Source organism: Sciurus vulgaris (assembly GCF_902686455.1).
Source record: "Sciurus vulgaris genome assembly, chromosome: 1".
Classification (NCBI taxonomy): Eukaryota; Metazoa; Chordata; class Mammalia; order Rodentia; family Sciuridae; genus Sciurus; species Sciurus vulgaris.
The window spans coordinates 101,317,845-101,332,729 of NC_136461.1; the positions used below are offsets into that span (position 1 = coordinate 101,317,845).

Sequence of the window (14,885 nt, forward strand, 5' to 3'; positions counted from 1 at the left end):
TAGGAATTTCTGTTTGGCTAAAGTGTACAATGTCATTGAATTAAAAAAATAATGAAATTTCTAGAAATTGATTTATTTCAACTTTATTACTAACTCCCTCCAAAAACTCAAACCTAAGATCATGTAAAATTTCTTATAAAATAGCTGAAATATCATTAAAAGTCACCCATGACAGTTTTTTTAAGTATAGACCTTTAAATTTTAATCTAATAAATAAATAATAGTGGTGGCACATTTGCCTTGTGGTGGCCAGCTTCTAAGATAACCCCCTGATATTTATACCGTGGCATAGTCGCCTCCCACATATACAGGATTGGTCTATATCACCAATAGAATACATCAGAATTGTAACAGTATGTTACTTTCAAGATTGGGTTATAAATTCACTGAGATGTCATCTTGGTTGCTTGCTTGCTTACCCTCTGCTTACCCTCTCTCTCTGTCTCTTGAGTTACTCTGTAGGAAGCTTGAATTTGCAAGGAACCAAGTCCTATGCCATGTGAGTAAGCTTAAATGGCACAGTAGCACATGCCTGTATTCTCAGCCGCTCAGGAGGCTGAGGCAGGAGGATCAAGAGTCCAAAGCCAGCCTCACCAAAAGCAAGGTGCTAAGCAACTCAGTGAGATCCTGTCCCTAAACAAAATACAAAATAGGGCTGGGTGTGTGGCTCAGTGGTCGAGTGCCCAAGTTCAATCCCTGGTACCACTCCCCTCCCCCCCCACACACACACACACAGAAAAAGAAAAGAAATGGATCTACCAGCCCCAATCATGACTTCATAACGTAGCCTCATGAGACCCTGAGTCAGGACCCCCTAGTATAGGTGGTCTGAGTTGCTGGGTATAATTATAGGATGCACTACCACACCCAGCTAGCCCTTCCACACCTAGCCTAAGCCCTTCCATATTCCTTATCCTCAGAAAACAGATGAGATTAAAATGTTTATTATTTAAGCTGCTGAGTTTGGGTGATTATAGTTATGCAGTAATAGATAACCACCATTAAAGCTCTTTTTATTCTTCAAATTTTAACTTCTGGGTTTTGTTATTATTTGCACCCTTAAGCCTGTAATCCTCTAAGACACCTGATCAAGTCATTGAGTTAAAAATACCATATTCCATCTCCCATTTTGCAGATATTTGATAATAATAAGTACAGAATAAATTCATCATTCCTTTATTTGGCCCCGTATTAGAATGTACTTAAACGAACTGCTTCATGAGGAGCCTCTTAAAAATTATTCTACAGATCCTTTTCATTTATAGTGAAGCCATTTATTTTATATAACTTGTAATTACTGTGCTAGTAACTATGGAATTACTATGAAGTACTTCAAGAGAAAACAGACAGCATAACAACTGTTCTCAGGCTGAGACCTCACTAAAGGAGCTCCTTGTGTATTACTCGTGACTCTGATGCTTATTAATTATACAGGATAATCACAGTGTAGGTTTTTAAAAGTCATATTTTTAGGATTAGTTAACTATATACTCAAACCTGAGAGACGGCTTCTCAGCAGATCCAATGTCAAGGTCATGAATTGTAGTCCCAGCTCCTGCTCTCCCATTCCACGTTTTTCTGAAAAGGAAAAGGTGATAAAAAAATTTGTGTTTGTTCTTTTTTCTATTTCCTTTTTTATCCTACTAAACCAGTTTTAGCACCAAGAGTCATCCTTTTACTAATACTAACTGTATAGAAGCGATAGTCATGAGTAAGAAAAGGGGCATTTCAACTGTTTAAAGTGACTTTTTCTCGTTTCCTTTCAAAGCATTTTGCTAAATATGGATTTGCCTTTTAATAGGTACAAATAGATATCTTCATTGAAATCTAGAATATTAGTCTCATGTTTTTATTCCTGAATTTAAAGAAACATGTTCTTGGTAAAAGGAAAACATTGGAGGTTGTGGCTCAGTGGTAGAGCACTTGCCTAGCATGTGTGAGTCACTAGGTTCAATTCTCATCACTGCATATAAGTAAATGAATAAAATAAAAGTTCATCAACATCTTAAAAATTTTTTAAAGGAAAATATTGATGACTCCCATATTGTTATTTGACATGATTGCTTTTAAAAATATAACTTATGTAACTTACTTTAAGTTTTACTTTTACTTTTATATAAATTAATAATAAAATGGCCAGCTTAGAAATTGAATTTTGCGGCGGGAGCGTTGTACTGGAAATTGAACCCAGATGCACTTTACCACTGAGCCACATACCCAGCCCTTTCTCTTTATTTTGAGTCGAGGTCTCACTAACATGCTGAGTCTGGCCCAGAACTTGTCATCCTCCTGCCTCAGCCTTCTGAGTTGCTGGGTATAATTATAGAATGCACTACCACACCTAGCTAGGAATTGGTCTTTTTTTTTTTTTTTTTTTTTTTTTTTAATTTGAATCTGAAAAAAATAGAAGTCTGTCTTAGACTGTTCAAACCTTTTTCTCCACTTTCTCTCTCTCTCTCTCTCTCTCTCTCTCTTTCTCTCTGTCTTTCTCACACACACAAAATAAGGTTAGAATGATGGTTATAAGTAACTTAAAGAAACAGTCAGGGGCTAGGGGCATAGCTCAGTGGGAAAGCACTTGCCTAGCATGCTCAAGACCCTGAGGTCATTCACCAGCAGTGAGAAAAAAAAAGGAAATGGATTTCTCTGTATTTCTAGTATACAAATATCATCCAAATATTCCAGTAATGTAAACTTAAGATGGTTGTAGTTGAGCCAGAAATAAAGCCCAGGGCTTCTGACTGCTTTGAACATTTGCCAACTGTTAGGAACACAAATTTATACACAAGGCTAAGTGATTCCTGGGGCATTAACTTGTGCAGTCAATGAAAAAGAAGGTATCAGATTTTCAGCATTAAAAATCTGTACCTAAACTATATTTCTGTGTTGAGGAAATCCTGTGTTTGCTTTATTTTCTTGAGGGTTCTTTTAACTAAAAGCATAGACATTGAATTGTGAATACCTCCCCTTTTTTAATGGGCTCCTATTTGTGTACTGCTCTACTAAGAAATCAAACAATTGATGAAATTCATATTTTAAGAATTTTTTTCTCCTTTTTGGACCAGGAATTGAACCCAGGGTTGCTTAACCACTGAACCACATCCCCAGCCCTTTTTACTTTTTATTTTGATACAGGGTCTTGCTAAGTTGCGAAATTGCTGAGACTGGCCTTGAACTTGCAATCCTCCTTCTTTAGCCTCCCAAATTGCGGGGATTACAGGCATGCACCACCATGCCTGGTGAAATAGTTTTTTTAAAATGGATTAATGACAGTAGTTTTCATAACTAAACTTAAAAGTTTGCTATATAGCACTTTGTTGTATAATGATCATTAATGTCACTCTGTTCATCTGTGTGTAATATATGATGCTCCTATGAAGTAATACTTCAAGCTCTTCCTAGTAAAGATAAGAGAGAAGCCTAAGAATATCTTTCTAATCACCTCCCAATCCTTAGATACCTGATGTGGCACCTAGGCCCAAACCCCTGAACCAGATTCTAGGTACCAGCCTTCATCTCCTTTTTACCTTCTCTTTCATCCCCAAAGCTCACCAAACCCTGAAGTGGACAGAAGGAAAAATGGAAGACAACATTAGAACAGAGACTGAAAGAGGGGGTTGGATTTGGCAGCAGGTAGAAGGAATTTTGTCTGTGCCTCTGGGTGTGAGTACCTGCACCCTCTTGACCCATCAACAGAAGAATAAAGTTCCATGTGTACAAATCACAAATAGTTCTAAGTTATAGTGCCATCATACTTATTTTTAGTATCCTTTACATATCTGTACCTTGTTGGATTACTAAAGATTACTAAATATGTAAACTTGTAAAATTATCATGCTTACTACTTTAGAAGTGCAGATAGCATAACAAAGAAAAGATAAGATACACCTGCTGGCAGTAGATGTAGACATAAGCAGAGACAGTATGTCTGGTGGTGAAGGACACAGACTTTGAAGCTAAGCTGCCTCAGTTTAAAACCCAATTGTAACAGCTTGTTAGATGAGTAACCTGGAACAAGTTACTTAGTCTCTCTGAAATAGTTTTCTCATTCTGCAAAATGGAGATGATTAGCATTATCTTATAGGGTTATAAAAGTAAAATAAGTTAACATGACTATAAATGCTTAGAACAATGTCTAATACATAATTAGTTCTATGTAAGTATTTGTGCTTGCTAATATTATATCACATCACTTTTCTGATGCTGTTTCTTTTATATTTGGATGGCTCAATCTGATTTGTAATCAACAGGTTACATTTATACTAACACTACCACCTTTAATGTATAACTACTAGATAGCAGAGTCCCCTTCTCAATAGATTTAAAAAGCAAAATACTTATTTTTCTCTTTCCCAGGCCCAACACAGAGATACTTTCATTGAAGAACGCTATGGAAAATATAATATCAGTGATCCTTTGATGGCTCTACAGAGAGATTTTGAAACACTGAAGGAGAAAAATGATAGTGATAAGCAGCCTGTGTGCACAAACCCACTCTCTATCCTTAAAGTGGTGATGAAGCAGTGCAAGAACATGCAGGAACGCATGCTGTCCCAGCTGGCTGCTGCCGAGAGCAGGCACCGGAAGGTAGGTTCAGTCTGTAGATGTATGCTGCGCAAATCCTCGTGAAGACTATAAATGATGCCTGATACCATCTTGTCAGCTGCCAGTTTTCACAGTAGTTCGGAGGCAGGGTTGGGGGTGGATCTTCACATGTAGCAAAAAGTTCCTTAGCTTATGTAGGAGCCAGGAGATACAAAAGAAAATACAGGTTATTCCAAGTGGTAAATTTAGGAAATGTGCCAGGCACATTATTTAAGATAACATTCCTTCTTGATATGTCACTCCAGAACATTTGGTATGTTTTTTCGGCCCTGATCATCCAAACTTTGGCAACAAACTGGAGTTTAACCAAGCTTGTAGCTGAACAGAGTGTTCTCTATTTGCTTACTTAAGTGATAAATACAAAGATTAATAGGTATTTAGGGAATGCTACATCTCAGAGAATTTACCTGACTATAAACACACAAGCCACCAGATTATTTTCACTTATTCCTAGTTTTGAGTTTCATTGCATTTCGTTGCTCATGAAAACATAAACAGTCTGTAGGGATGTTTACTTAATGCTCTTTTACACTGTTAGGAATCAGAGAGAGAGAGAGAGAGAGAGAGAGAGAGGTGTGTGTGCATTTCCATATCTGACAGTTTCTACATTAGGAAGGCAAACGTGCTTTCCTCTATCTCATCTTATTGGAATTCTAGTGCTTGTGAATTTATTCCCCAGCTTGTCATTTACTCTTCAAATTTGGCCTGTAAAAGATGCTTGGCTAGAATTTGCACATTTTTTAACTATCAGTATAGATTTATACTAACAAGTCTATCTTGTAGGAAACGTATTTTTTATTAAAATATTTTTTATTTTTACAGACACATTTTGATTCATTGTACACAAATGGGGTACAGCTTTTCATTTCTATGGTTGTACACAATGTAGATTCACATCATTTATGTAATCATACATATATATAGGGTAATACATATGTACGATTATATGTCTGTTTCATTCTACTGTTTTTCCATCCCCACCTCCTCCCACCCCTTTTTCCTCTGCATCATCCAAAGTTCCTTCATTCTTCTCTTTCCCCCGCCACCCCCCATCGTTATATATTGACATGCACTTATCAGAGAAAACATCCGACCTTTGGTTTTTTGGGCTTGGCCTATTTCACTTAGCATGATATTTTCCAACTTCATCCATTTACCAGCAAATGCCATAATTTTATTCTTTATTCCATTGTGTATATATACCACAGTTTCTTTATCCATTCGTCAGTTGAAGGGCATCTAGGTTAGTTCCACAATCTAGCTATTGTGATTTGAGCTGCTGTGAACATTAATGTGGCTGCATCACTGTAGTATGCTGATTTTAAGTCCTTTGGGTATAAACCAAGGAATGGGATAGCTGGGTCAAATGGTGGGTCCATTCCAAGTTTTCTGAGGAATCTCCATACTGCTTTCCAGAGTGGCTGCACCAATTTGCAACTTCACCAGCAATGTATGAGTGTGTCTTTCCCCACATCCACGCCAACACTTATTGCTTGTGTTCTTGATAATAGCTATTCTAATTGGAGTTAGATGATATCTTAGGGTGCATTTATGTAATTACTAGGGATAATGAGCACTTTTTCATATATTTGTTGATTACCTGCATATCTTCTTCTGTGAAGTTTCTGCCCATTTCCTTAGCCCACTTATTGATTGTGTTCTTTGTATTTTGGGTGTAAAGTTTTTTAAGTTCTTTATAAACTTTGGAGATGAGTACTCTGTCTGAAGTGTGTATGGAAAAGATTTTCTCCCACTCTGTAGACTTTCTTTTCACATTATTAATGATTTCCTGTGCTGAGAAAAAACTTTAGTTTGAATCTATCCCATTTGTTGATTCTTGCTCTTATTTCTTGCACTATGGGTCTTGTTAAGGAAGTCTGGTCCTAAGCCAACGTGATGGAGATTTGGGCCTACATTTTCTTCTGTTTGGTGAAGGGTCTCAGATCTAATTCCTAGATCCTTGATCCATTTTGAGTTGAGTTTTGTACAGGGTGAGAGATAGGGGTTTAATTTCATTTTACTGCATATGGATTTCCAGTTTTCCCAGCACCATTTGTTGAAGAGGCTATCTTTTCTCCTTTGTAAGTTTTCTGCACCTTTATCTAGTATGAGGTTACTGTACTTACGTGAGTATGTCTCTGTGTCTTCTATCATGTACCATTGGTCTACCTGTTTTGGTGCCAGTACCATGCCATTTTTGTTACTATTGCTCTATAGTAGAGCTTAAGGTCTGGTATAGTGATACCTCCTGCATCACTCTTCCTGCCCAGGATTGCTTTGGCTATTAGGATACATTTTAATCAGAAAAATTAGGTTAGCAGCTATAAAATTAGGTGGACCTGAGTTTATTTTTATGATTTACCTTCAAGCCATCTACTTAAATCATGTCTGATGACTTGCCCACACTCTGAGTCCTGCCTATGATCTTTTCTTTCTCCTTACAGTGTAAATGAAAGGCTCCTAACCATGGAGGGGCCTCATATGTTCCCCAAGTCCCTAGAAAATTCGCAGAATGTCAAAAGTTTACAAATTTTTGTAGGAAATACACTTTTTCCATAACTTTAATCAAATTCTGAGAGTTGCCCAAGACCCAAAGAGTTTAACTTTTTGCTCTAGAATGAAGTAATCTGAAAACATTTATGCCCAACCATAAAAGGTATTGAGTTGGAGTAAGTTGCCTAAATTGGGGGGTGGGGTGGGGCTTTCACTTAAAATCCTCTAAGAAAATCTTCCTTATCCTTGATTGGTTGGCAGGCCTTATTTCCTCGTCATACAAGTGGCGAGCTAGGAGCTAGGTAGATATCATGCCCATCTTGGGATAATTTGTAGCTCTAGGTGACAAGGCAGAAGAAATCTGAAATAATTCAAAATTCCACCAGGCATGGTGGCACACATCTATAATCCCAGGCACTCGGGAGGCAGAGACAGGAGAATTGAAAGTTCGAGGCCAGCCTGGATAACCCAGTGAGAATCTCTCTCAAATAAAGAAATAAAAGTACGGGGATGTTGCTCAAAGGATTGAGTCCCTAATATGGAAAGGGAGGATCTTATCAAAGTCTATGTCTCTGTCTTTTTGAAATTTTAGTCTTTTCATTCCCTTTCTGCAACTCTAGAGAGCTCTCAGAAGGGAAAGGAGATGACTTATCACATTTGGCAAAAAGCCTGCCTTTCTTTTAAATTTAAAAATTTAATGCTTTTAACCAGAAGGAAGTACTCAAAAATATTTTCATTTTTTTAAGAGTTTCATGTCTCAGAATATTTTCTCTCTTCATTCATTAAAAAAAATATATATATATATATATGAGAAGAAATCATGAAGTGGTCATTGGCATGACAGTGCTCTATCATGGAGATCTGGGCCAAGGCCCAAGACATTGAGCAGATGCTACTGAGTAATCCATTTCCATTCAGGAGTAATCCATTTCCATTCAGAATAATGTGCACTTATTGGCAGGATTATGCAGAAAATGTCCCTTTAAATTTGTATTCTCCTTACATTTGGATTTAATCCTTTGGCACTGGGATAAGTGGAATATGGGGGCAAGTTAATTGAAAGCCTTTTGAAAAATCTCCACTTGTGACCCCAGTAACCAAGGCTTTTTACATGCAGGAAGTCAAGAGATTCTTTCCACCTTTTACCTATCTATATAAAAGTGCATTATTAATGAAGCAAGGCACAGTACGGATGTTGCCTCTTTAAAATGTTCAGTTTCATTCAGTCTTCCTTTTTAGCCCTTTATTCATTTGAGCATTCAGAGGCAAACTCCAGCTTTCTGTAGTGCTATCTTGCACTGACCCCTAACCACACCAAACTGCCTACAACTTCTCAGACTTTCTGTGAATTCTCAGAAACCTTCTGGATTCCTGCAGCTTATTAGTTGATCTTTTCTGTTTACATAACATTCTGTACCTACTTCAAGTCAAGTAAATACGTTGTTCTCTAGCACGTAGTTGACATGTCTTTCACACCACTAGACAGTGTGCTCCTTGATGACCCTGACTTGATTTTATTTATTTATGTATTTATTTAGCCTCTGAAATTATCTCCAGTGTTTAGTTAGGCACTTAGATTTATAAGTGTGATTCCTTGATATTTGGAAATGAATTTTTTAAATTCTTTAAAGGTAATCCTAGACCTAGAGGAAGAAAGGCAGAGGCATGCACAGGACACTGCTGAAGGAGATGATGTCACCTACATGCTGGAAAAGGAAAGAGAGAGGCTGACTCAGCAGGTAATTAAGGTTGAAGGGATCACAGAAGCCTGGAATAACATTTCTTATGGATTATCCTGAAGGATGTAAGTTGGTGTTTCTAAAAAACATGGCTTTGTGGTCAAGTCTGGAAACTACTGGATCGAACATAATTAAACAAGTTTCTAACTTTTAATTTGTTAAAACATTTAGGATGCAGAATTACATGGTGAGTTTTCAAGAACAAGATAGAGTAGTATTCCATGTTTAGCAAATTATGTTTTTTAAAATCTTTAAAATTCTATTTATTTAATTTTACAGTACTGGGGTTGAATGCAGAGGCACACTGTACTACTGAGCTACAATCCCAGCCCTTTTTATTTTGAGACAGGGTTTCACTGTGTTGCCTAGGCTGGCCTTGAACTTATGATCCTCCTGCCTCAGCCACCCAAGTCACTAGGATTACAGGTATACACCACCTTGCCCATTTTACAAAATCTTTATCTTGATGTAGATCATTTACTGGGGGGCATTGTTCCATGGAACACACATTGAGGAATGCTGAGTGGTAGCTTGCAAACATTTTTACTTAGGACCCCTAGTAAAAAGGGCACTGCATTGCACTGCATTAGGATTACACTTGTAATCCCAACAGCTCAGGAGACTGAGGCAGGAGGATTGCAAATTCAAGGCCAAACTGAGCAACTTGGCAACACATTGTCTCAGGAAAAGGATTTTTTGTTTTTTTTTTTTTTTGGGTGCCAGGGATTGAACCCAGGGGCACCTAACCACTTTTTTATTTTAGTTTGAGACAGGACCTCGCTACTTTGAACTTGCAGGCCTCCTGCCTTAGCCTCCCAAGTCACTGGTATTATAGGTGTGCTACTACACCTGGCAATTTTTGTTTGTTTGTTTAATAAAAATGGGATGTAGGTCAGTGATTAGAGAGCTTGTATAGCATGTACAAGACCCTAGGTTCAATCTCTAATACTGGTAAAAGAAAAAAGAAGAAATACATTGCATTATCTCAACCCAATAATATATACACACATGTAAAACAAAAATGGGAAACGATACATAACCCTAATAACCCTCTTTGCTTACAGTACACATTGATGTGTTTTCTCCTCTTCTATTTTTCTTTTGGTTTTTGTTTAATTCTGACCTGGATCACTAAATTGGTTTTTATACCCATTAATGGATTTTAGAGTTTGAAAAACATTACTGAAAAGATTTCTTCAACCCTTTGATCTCATTCAGTTTCTGTGCAGTAAATAAGGTTTGTAAGACAAAATAGAATACATTTTTTTAAAAGTATGATTCAAATGCAATTGTTTATGTTGGTTTACTTTTAAGACCAGAGAAAATTATGCTGAAACTTTGAAAGTTTTGTTTTCAGCAGCAATCACCACAAAATCTGGCTCAAATAGTTTTCTGTTTTATTTGTTTTGATCGGTTCTGTGTATTCTCCACATACCTGAAATGCAAGGAATCATCATATTCTCACTAATGACCCTTGGACAGTTAAGAGCTAGGAGTGCCCTCTAAATTATCAAAGAAAGATTAAATCACAACGTGTGCAATCTGTGTGCATTCACAGTAATCCCAAGCACCAGGAAACAGCCAGCCAGGATACTCTACTTGATCTCAATTTTCAGTGTATCTCTATTTTCATATAAATAATCATCTCTAATCAAGATGTGTTGTGGCATTTTTTTCTAGTTGGAATTTGAAAAATCCCAAGTGAAAAAGTTTGAAAAAGAGCAAAAGAAACTCTCCAGTCAGCTGGAAGAGGAGCGCTCCCGCCACAAGCAGCTCTCATCCATGCTGGTACTTGAGTGCAAGAAAGCCACCAGCAAGGCTGCTGAGGAAGGGCAGAAGGCAGGAGAGCTGAGCCTGAAATTGGAGAAGGAGAAGAGCCGGGTGAGTAAACTGGAGGAAGAGTTAGCAGCAGAGAGGAAGCGAGGTTTGCAGACCGAGGCCCAGGTGGAGAAGCAGTTGTCTGAGTTTGACATTGAAAGGGAACAACTGAGAGCAAAACTGAACCGAGAAGAGAACCGGACCAAAACTCTGAAAGAAGAAATGGAAAGTTTGAAGAAGATAGTGAAGGACCTAGAGGCTTCCCACCAGCACAGTATCACTGACGAGCAATTAAAGAAACCAGTAACTACATCCAAAGGCACAGCAACTGAGCCTCCCATACTAGTGTCTGTATTTTGCCAAACAGAGAGTGTTCAGGCAGAAAGAATCCATGGGAGCAACATAACCAAGGCAACAAACACTGGGCTGCAGGGTCCCACCACTCCTCCTTACTCTTATGCAAAAACCAATGGCCATTGTGACCCAGAGCTCCAGACTACCAGGGAGTTGACAGCAGGCAGCAGTGTAGAAAACCAAGTGCCTCCACGGGAGAAATCTGTAGCACTGGCCCAAGAGAAACTAGTAGAAAATGGTGGGTGTCCTGCAGGAACTGAGACTCCAGCCCCAGGGCCCAGTCACCTTCCTTCCAGCGGGAGCTCACTGTCTCCCAGCAGCACTGCCTCCTCCTCTCTAACATCCTCTCCTTGCTCTTCACCAGTACTAACTAAACGGTTATTGGGGTCATCAGCTAGCAGCCCCGGCTACCAGTCATCCTATCAGGTAGGGATCAACCAGAGGTTCCATGCAGCCCGGCACAAATTTCAGTCCCAAGCAGACCAGGACCAACAAGCCAGTGGTCTACAAAGCCCTCCATCCAGGGATTTGTCCCCCACCCTCTTAGATAACTCTGCTGCTAAGCAGCTGGCCCGAAACACAGTCACTCAGGTGCTCTCCAGATTCACTAGCCAACAAGGACCAATTAAGCCTGTCTCTCCCAACAGTTCTCCCTTTGGCACAGACTATCGAAATCTGGCCAACACTGCCAACCCAAGAAGTGACACCAGCCATTCACCTACTCCAGGGAAAGTATCCAGTCCTCTGAGCCCCCTGTCTCCAGGAATCAAGTCCCCTACCATCCCCAGAGCTGAGAGAGGAAACCCTCCACCTATCCCACCCAAAAAACCTGGCCTCACCCCTTCTCCATCTGCTGCAACTCCACTGACCAAAACGCATTCCCAGGCATCCTCTTTGACCACCACAGAAGACCTTGCCAGCAGCTGCTCTTCCAATGCTGTGGTAGCCAATGGCAAGGACGTTGAGATACTTTTGCCTACCAGCAGCTAGTCCCTAGGAGGGAGTCTCCATATCTGACATTCCATCAGATTTCGTCCAAGAGCTCAGAATGAGACCATTGAGTCAGATTATGTTATTTATTTTGATAGTAGCTGAAACCATCTGTATAATACATTTAGTGTATTTTACCTTTTTGTATTTTTTTAAGTAGAAACTGATAGTTTGGATTTGTATGGCTCATACCTTTGTACTGAAGCTAGAAAGACATCGCAAAAACATTCAAACTCAGCAGTCACCCTCATGTTGTGATGGGGAAAGTTAATTGAGTACCAGGTGGTGATCTGCTATTTCGGGACCAGAATTACTCAACACTCATTTTGAATTATGCAGAAGTGGTTCATGCAGATTTTTATTCCAGATGAACATGTTTCAAAAGTGCCTGAAATAAGACTGCCATATGAATGTGATTCTGCAGCAAAAACACAAAACGGATCATTTAATTGCAGAAAGAGATCCTCTGTGAATTCTGAATGTTAAAAACCAACACTGCTTTTAATCCTCTTTTACTGTTTTTTGTTTTTGTTTTTTTCTTTTTTTTTTTAAATATAAGCTTTGTGTTCTGAAAACAAGGCTGCATAAGTAGGACGGGAATCTTCCTAAAGGTGGGTGTGAACTCTATAGCAAAAGCTTTATAGAGCCCTTGAGAAACCCTCCTGAGCACTAAAGATTGGGGTGCTGATTTTCTTATACTTTTGAAAAATTAAGTCATTCCCAGTTTCCTACATTAATTTTTCAATAGAATGAACTCACCTCCGTTCAAAAATGTCTTTTAGGATCTACTGTTGTAAAGGGAACTTCTGATTCTGATTGCTTTTACTTGAATAGGAAATGGTTACTCATTCTGTATAAAAGTTTTGCAACAGAATGAAATCTTTATTCTATAATCAAAAAGCAATAACTTAAAATTCACTCTTTCTAATATTGTAAGTCAGAACTATACAGGATTTACCAAATTGTTACATTTACTCTCCAAGCTGCCAGCACTTGTCTGTATCTGTGGAACCAAATTACCTTTTACCTAGATGGAAGTATATATATAACTGTATAGATACACACCCCTTTACATTTTAACATACACTTAAACACATAAATATTAGTATGATTATATCATTGGAGTTTGCAATATAGCATAAAGGACAAGTAGAATTGCACATTAAGATTACCTACCAAAGCAATTAGATGTGGCTGAGACCCAGTCAAAGGAAGAGTCTCATCCACAGGGAAGTGGGGAGAGTCCAAATAAAGCCTGTCCTCAGCATCATAAAAAGGCACAGCTGAACTAACCCCAGTGTCACAGAACTCAACTGTTCATGTGAATGAGTGAAACTGATCACTCCCTCAAGTGATGTCAAACCTCTTGGTGCTGTGGAATATGTAGCAAACCGAAGTGCCCCAGCCCCACTTAAAAGGGCCACCTATTCAGCTCCAGCTGCTTACTGCTGTGTAAGAATGCTAGACCCAAGTTACCAGCTCTTCAGATTTTTTTTTTATGAAATCCAAGTTTGCATGAGAAACATTCTCATTTTTAAATACCAAGAACTGACTCAAAAGTTTAAATATCACTGGTTAAACAAACACTTTTACAGCTGGATTTGGCTTGCAAGTTGCTAATTTCCAACCTCTTTCATTCTTGAAACTGCCATGTCCATTATAGTGAGTTTGTACAGACAGAAGCCTCTAGACTTGCAACTGTGTAGCCTAGTTACCCCTAACCAAGTCCACAGAATATGACTCTTCCCCTCTTCAAACAGGACTCCACACCCAGTTCAGACATGGTGGTTATATGACTTTTTTTATCCACAGGGAAAAAAGAGGCCTGCATGTTCACCTTCATTCTCCTAGCCAACCTCCCCAGCAGCCCCTAACCTGCTATAATTTAATTCTGTTTCTTAATCTGAATTGAGAGGGGAAAGGCAATTATGAAAATTAATGTATAAGTCACAACAAAGTATACAAATGACTCCACAGCTTATGATTTTATTAAGTCAAATACATTCTTAAAAATGCTACTGATGTCCCAGGGTATCTACCAAAATAATGAGGGGGTTTCTTAAACTGTCCAAAGCAATCATGTTAAACTTTATTCCATTGCACAGCCAAAATGAACAGTGTTGATAAAATAGCTCAGCCTTCTAAACAGGATGGAAGGTTACAGTGCCAGAGTTATTACCTCTCTTGCTTTAAATGGTAATCTTAAAAGTTGCATTGTGCTCTTCCTTTGTTTTGGGATAGATATATATATAGAGAGAGATGCTATAAGGAAGTTTATTTCTTAGGAAGTGCACTGAATAATGTATTTCTTTTACAGTGTAATATGGGGGAGGGGATATGCAAAAGAAATGTGTATTTTTGCTAGTTGCCTATCTTCTGAGATAAATAAGCACAATCCTGCAATGGATCCAGTAATTCAAGTTAGATATTATAGATTAGTATTTAAGTTTGCTGTAGGTTGTGGTGTATGTGCTAAGTAAAAGTTCCACAATTCACAATTTTGGTATTAACCCATGTTGAGAAAACTATGTTACTGGTCAACAGATGATTGTAATGATGTGCAACTTGTAAGCATTAACCAATCTTTTAACATTTGTAAAGCCAAATGTACCATGCAGAAGTCTTCATTTTTATAGCAGATTACATTAAAACAAGTTGAATCATACTGTCTGGGGGAAAATAGTCTTGTTTATGCAAAGTGAAAAATGTTGCACAATTTGGGCATTTTGGGGGGGGAAGAGTGGGTGGTGTAGAGGAAGGACTTGATCATGGCTTTGAAAATCCAAATGAAGTCAACAGACTCATCCGGGCTATATGTCGTAATGGGACATATATTTTATTTAGATTCATAGAACTGGAAAAAAATAAATTCACAGTAATCCAGTC

The 14,885-nt window shown here is 38.4% G+C and overlaps 2 protein-coding genes across 6 annotated transcripts in view; one reads left to right on the forward strand and one right to left on the reverse strand.

Moving 5' to 3' along the window:
• Window positions 1–14,664, forward strand: part of CTTNBP2NL (CTTNBP2 N-terminal like) — a 53,906-nt gene extending 39,242 nt beyond the window's left edge. For all 4 annotated transcript variants that reach the window (XM_079135506.1, XM_079135503.1, XM_079135505.1 and 1 more), the window contains exons 4-6: window positions 4,357–4,587; window positions 8,730–8,837; window positions 10,518–14,664. In XM_079135506.1, coding sequence (XP_078991632.1) covers window positions 4,357–4,587; window positions 8,730–8,837; window positions 10,518–11,999 — 1,821 coding nt within the window. In that variant the 3' untranslated portion in view covers window positions 12,000–14,664. The remainder of the gene's footprint in view (window positions 1–4,356; window positions 4,588–8,729; window positions 8,838–10,517) is intronic.
• ST7L (suppression of tumorigenicity 7 like) overlaps window positions 811–14,885 on the reverse strand; it is a 179,524-nt gene continuing 165,449 nt past the window's right edge. Inside the window, exon 15 of one of the 2 annotated variants that reach the window (XM_079135541.1) lies at window positions 811–1,578. In XM_079135541.1, the coding sequence (XP_078991667.1) occupies window positions 1,534–1,578 (45 nt within the window). In that variant the 3' untranslated portion in view covers window positions 811–1,533. Of the gene's footprint in view, window positions 1,579–4,495; window positions 4,735–14,885 lie in introns of those variants that run through there. The other variant, XM_079135537.1, reaches the window with a different exon arrangement.